Source organism: Apteryx rowi, unplaced genomic scaffold, assembly GCF_003343035.1.
Source record: "Apteryx rowi isolate R43461 unplaced genomic scaffold, aptRow1 scaffold_13, whole genome shotgun sequence".
Lineage (NCBI taxonomy): Eukaryota > Metazoa > Chordata > Aves > Apterygiformes > Apterygidae > Apteryx > Apteryx rowi.
In genome coordinates, this window is record NW_020447530.1 from 3,916,138 (window position 1) to 3,921,510 (window position 5,373).

The following is a 5,373-nucleotide window of genomic DNA, read 5'->3' on the forward strand; positions in this document are numbered from 1 at the left end:
TTTTTTTTTTTTTTTTTTAGTAAAGTTAATCTGTTTGGACTCCAGTCTCTTCACTCCTTTGTCTTCTGTCTCCCAAAAGGTGGTGTCTAGTTCTATAGTGGACAAGTACATTGGTGAAAGTGCTCGACTGATCAGAGAGATGTTCAATTATGCCAGAGATCATCAGCCATGTATCATTTTCATGGATGAGATAGATGCTATTGGTAAGGTTAATGGTCTGGAGAATGCTTAGTCTCCTTTGAACACTAAAATTAGCTATGCAGCTCCAGTGTTTCTTCTCAAAACAACTAAAGCATGCATGTTTGTCTGTCCAAAAGAAGCAGAATGGGACAGGTGTTTCAATTTCCTCATGGAGCTGTTACAGCTAGCTTAAACCAGGCCTGTTTGCATGTGGCTTGGATTTTTGATTAGGCTAAAAAGCACTTACGTAATTATCTTCTGATGTAACATTATGTGGAGGCAAAAATACTGTACTGTAACTTACAAGTTTGATGTGCCACAGGTGGTCGCCGTTTTTCTGAAGGCACTTCGGCTGATAGAGAAATTCAGAGGACTCTGATGGAGGTGAATGTCTGAACTTTTGACTACTTACTGTACAGCCTATTAAATAATAGTTCAGGTGTAAATTGTTACATTACAATCTGGATTGCTAGAACTGTTCCTGAGTTAGTATGTCAAGCTAAGAGCGAACTAGATAATGCTTCTGGAAAAGGCAGCTGAAAAACTTGTTAACTCGGTCATAAATTCAACTTGGAGAGTAATTGAAAGAGTCTTTAAGATTGCTAAAATTCTGTAGTGTATTTTCCGCTCTTGCTGTGAGCTGACTTTGCAGTTGTTTGGAGGGTCTTAAATTTCTTCAAGAGGAAAAAGCAGAGCTTGTCTCTTTCAGTCCCAAAGATACTTACCTTCCAAAATTTTAAAACTGTAACAGTTCATGTCTCAAAACTAAGAGAGGTGGTAACTGTATTTCTTTGTTTCATACTAATTATTCTGGTAAACCCAGTTTTGTGAATATAATTTTAAAAACAGGAGTGACAGTTAAAAAAATCTAAAGCTAATCAGAAACTTCACTAGCCTATGTTTTGAAACAGTTTGCCCAGCTCAAAAGAATGTGTCTGCCTTACGTACAGAATTGAATCACTGTGATCAAAGAGCAAGTACTTTGAATTTTCACAATGAAATGTCTTCATATGTGTATTAGTATTCTAGAGGCTGTTCTTCAAGTCTTATTTGAATGTCCTGGGCTTAGTGCAATACACTCCAAGTGTGTCAGCCAACCATTGGCAGCTTTAGTACTTGCACTGTCTTCATCGCCTTACTGTTCTGAGTCTTTCACGTTTGAGCTCTGCTTTGTTCAACATCTTTTTCCTGGACAAGGCATTTTCCATGTCCCTTTTTGAGCCCTCCTTCATCGCTTACACAATATACAGGGAGCTGTGGCATTCTGTTAGAAGGTCTATAGCATTGTTTCTGATTTATCTGTAGCGCTTTTGCATCTTGGTGAAAATAAGTATGAAGAAAATAAGCGTCATAGATCACGCTAAGGGGTATTGACTTGTTTAAGAGCCAACATTTGTTTTTTACTAGTTATTGAATCAGATGGATGGATTTGATACTCTGCACAGAGTTAAAATGATCATGGCTACTAACAGACCAGACACACTGGATCCTGCGCTTCTGCGGCCTGGAAGACTGGATAGAAAAATCCGTGAGTTACTTCTTTGCAGTGGCTGCAAGGAGGATATTATGTGTATGAATCATGTCTCTCTGTTTTTATTAAAGCTGTAATTCTTTCTAGATATTGATCTACCAAATGAACAAGCCAGATTAGATATTTTGAAGATTCATGCAGGTCCTATCACTAAACACGGTGAAATAGGTAAGTAGGAAGCTGCCTGGATATCTTTATTTGTAAAACTGGGAAGAGGGTGAGTTGTTACAATGACTCTGATGCTGTTCTAACTTCTACCTTATCCTGGCCCCACAGCTCCTCCCCTCTCCCTCCCTCTGAATTCTGCACTTTTTTTTTTAATGTATCYTTATTGAATTGTTGGAAAATCCACATGATTCTCATCAGGTAGTTTCCTTCTTCTAAAGGGAATCACTTAATGCAAACAAACAGCATTTCCATTAGCCAAAAATTTTGAAACTGGACAAGCCTRAGAACAGGAAGGAAACTTTAAAAGTCGTGGAGAAACTTTTTGGAAGTCCAGAACTGGCATAATGAAAACCTTGTTGTCATTTAAAACCAAGCCTAGTAAAAGGATGTCTTTGCCAGAGAGCTCTCTCCAGAGCCTGAGGGGCAGAAGTACATGTCAGATAACACTGACAAGGTTCAGTGAATGACAGTGTTATTCTAAGCTGACCGGTTGTCTTGGTTTCACAGTGAGGCTTCGAAGCTTTCCTCAAGAACACTGTAATTGTGATTTGCCTTTTAAATAATATCGACTGCCCTTTTCTCAGTAATGATCCGCAGACCCTGCCTGCTTGTTCCCAGACACGTTACCCCCCTCCCTTCTGCTGACACGAGCTATTGATGCAGCCAGGCAGCGTGAACCGGATAGTGGAACTGATCTGGTTTGCCATCTGTCTGCCTAAACAGCTGCAGCTCAATAGAGAGGGCGGCCCAGGAGTGGGAATGAGCTGGGGGAGGGCGAAGGGGATGAGGATTGCCTTTCCTGGCAGCAGTGCTGGCTCAAACATGCATCAAGCTGTAGACTAAGATCCAGAAGAAGCTCCAAAGCAAATCACGAACCTGAAGTAGAGGACAGCACTTCATCCCTTTTCTCCATATCTTCAGGCACTGGAATAAAAGCAGGGAAGGGTTATTCCTTTACACCACGTAGAAAATTGAGGTGTGAGATGGGTACGAGCTGCACTCCTGAATGTGGTGTGAGAAGGCTGTGATGCTAAACTTGGATATCCTGAAAGGAAGTCCAGCATGATCTAATTCATCTGCAAGGTGGGGTGGGAGAAAGGGATGTGAACTGCCTTAAAATCCTAAGGGAACAACCTGCTCCAGGCTCCAGCATAAGATTCTCCTGCTGTAGTACTGATGTGTACTGAAGAGGCTCTAAACTTACCAAACCTTGCATCATTTGATGTCACTTAGTCCTCTGGCTTATTTTTTCTGGCTTTCCAATTATGGGGAGGTTTATAGGATAGTATGCTACTTGGAGTTAGAGATAAAGTGGCAGAATTTCTCATCTCTAGGGTTTTTTGGATTCTTAAGATTCAAAAAAAAGCCTTTTAGCTCAAATGTCTCGAGATTTTCATAGAGAAGGTAAATTATTTTGAAAAACTTCACAGAAAATAGTTGTTGACTTTTTTGGTGCAGAAATATGATTCTACAGAAAATAAGATTACGTTTCACGTACTTCTGATAGGTGGAATACAAAGTCAGAAATAATGTGCAGCCTTGAAAAAATCAGAATTTGCATGAGTTCTTATAAAGGCTGTTTAAAAAAATTTTTCTAGAAACTATAGCCCTAGACACTGTTTTTGTAAATATATATATGGATAAAATATCAGACTTAATACAGCAAAATACTTACTGCCTTTAGTAGATGCATTTCTTATAAACAGAAAGGAACCAGGTTATGATCAGTTGGAGATAAGTTTTCAGTGGCTTTTTTTTTTTTTTTTAAACTGATGCATCGAAATGATGATTAGAATATTGTTTTGATGTAGATTTTTCTTGCATTTCATGTTGATGCTTGTAACTGCAAGTTAGTATCTTTGGAATTTCATTATATATTATGAGTGTTTGGCTGAGCTACATTTGTGTTTTAAAAAAAAGGGATAATATGGCTGATAAATTAACTGAAATAACTCTAGCTGATAACTGTTTGCACTGAAATGAAAAGTGTTGCTTTTCTAGCTGGACCTGCATTTCAGTGGTGTCTATAGCCAGAAATATGAATTTATATCTAATTGGCGTTCRTGTTTTGTGAACAGATTATGAAGCAATTGTGAAGCTTTCAGATGGTTTTAATGGAGCAGACTTGAGAAATGTCTGTACTGAAGCAGGTATTATCTTAATTCTTAATTTTGATGTGCTAAGTCTTTATTAGTGCCAAACATTTGAGCTGTTACTCTGTTTCTCTGTTACTTCTGTTGATGGATTAAAATCCAAAGGTCCAAAATGTTCTGCTGGAACACAGGATTTGTTCACTAATGCTCATTTTTTTTCCAGGCTATAGGGACACCCTTTCTCAAGGGCTAGATAACATTTACTTCATGGAAATACTAGTATTTTGCTGCTGTGCAGACCACTACAACAGTTGCTTACTTCACAGCATGTCATGCATGTCTAGACTGTTAAGCATAAGCAGCAGAAATGGTGATATGCCCTGAAGCTTGAGGGAACATTTTGGACAAAATCTCCTTTCTTTTTTAACAAGTTTCCGTATGACCTATACAGTCACACAGAACTTGATTCTTTACATCCTCCTTCTACGGTTATCAACAAGTCTCTTATCAAGTCTGCTGCTAAACCAGCTAGGCATGCAAACAGTCCAGCCGATTCTGCACAGATCAGCTGCCAGATATGAGCAGTAGCACTGCATTCATGTGACATTGTGCCTACTAATCCCCTGTCATATACAAGCTGGATCCAAGCAGAATTACGTGGATTTTGGCACTGTTCTGTAACATGTAAAAGAGCCCTATAGTTCAGATTCAGCACCATGGAAAAAATGGCTGTACTGTTCATCTGTCAAACTACTTTCTACAAACTAGATATATTCCAGAAACAGTGATGCCTGTGATACACGTAGCCTGTGTAACTTTGATCCTTTTCACTTTGAGACTTTTTGTGCTGTCTTCTCTGTCCGGTTGCTGCAAGTAGCACCAACTTATTCTTGCTATTAAATTACTCTTTGCAGGTATGTTTGCAATCCGTGCTGATCATGACTTTGTAGTTCAGGAAGACTTCATGAAAGCTGTTAGAAAAGTGGCTGATTCTAAGAAGCTGGAGTCCAAGCTTGACTACAAACCTGTTTAAATTAACCATATAATCCGTGGTTGACTGCACAGGGCATACTGGGTTAATATATAAAAAGAGAGAAATAATGTACCTCGTGGTTATTATCACAAGATGTTTGTGTTATATGTAGCTAGTAATTTGATAACACTAGTTGCAAGTTGGCTACAGAAGTGTTTTCTGTACAATTCTGAAATACAATATTCGTTATAGCCCAGGTTAAGTAAAATGTGTGGAGATGTGTTCTCTTAGCAATTATTGTGTGAACTTATAAATGTGCCTGAATGGGTTATCAGACTTCAAGAAAGTCAGTTCATTTCTTGACTTTTTTTATATCAATACATTTCCTTCCCCCAAACAGTTGAATAAAACTTGTTTAAATCGGCTTA

The 5,373-nt window shown here is 38.6% G+C and overlaps 1 protein-coding gene across 1 annotated transcript in view; it reads left to right on the top strand.

Annotated features, from left to right (window-relative positions):
* PSMC6 (proteasome 26S subunit, ATPase 6) overlaps window positions 1-5,373 on the top strand; it is a 12,736-nt gene extending 7,363 nt beyond the window's left edge. Inside the window, exons 9-14 of the mRNA XM_026056138.1 lie at window positions 80-203; window positions 503-564; window positions 1,588-1,708; window positions 1,799-1,879; window positions 3,958-4,029; window positions 4,887-5,373. Coding sequence (XP_025911923.1) covers window positions 80-203; window positions 503-564; window positions 1,588-1,708; window positions 1,799-1,879; window positions 3,958-4,029; window positions 4,887-5,005 — 579 coding nt within the window. The 3' untranslated portion in view covers window positions 5,006-5,373. The remainder of the gene's footprint in view (window positions 1-79; window positions 204-502; window positions 565-1,587; window positions 1,709-1,798; window positions 1,880-3,957; window positions 4,030-4,886) is intronic.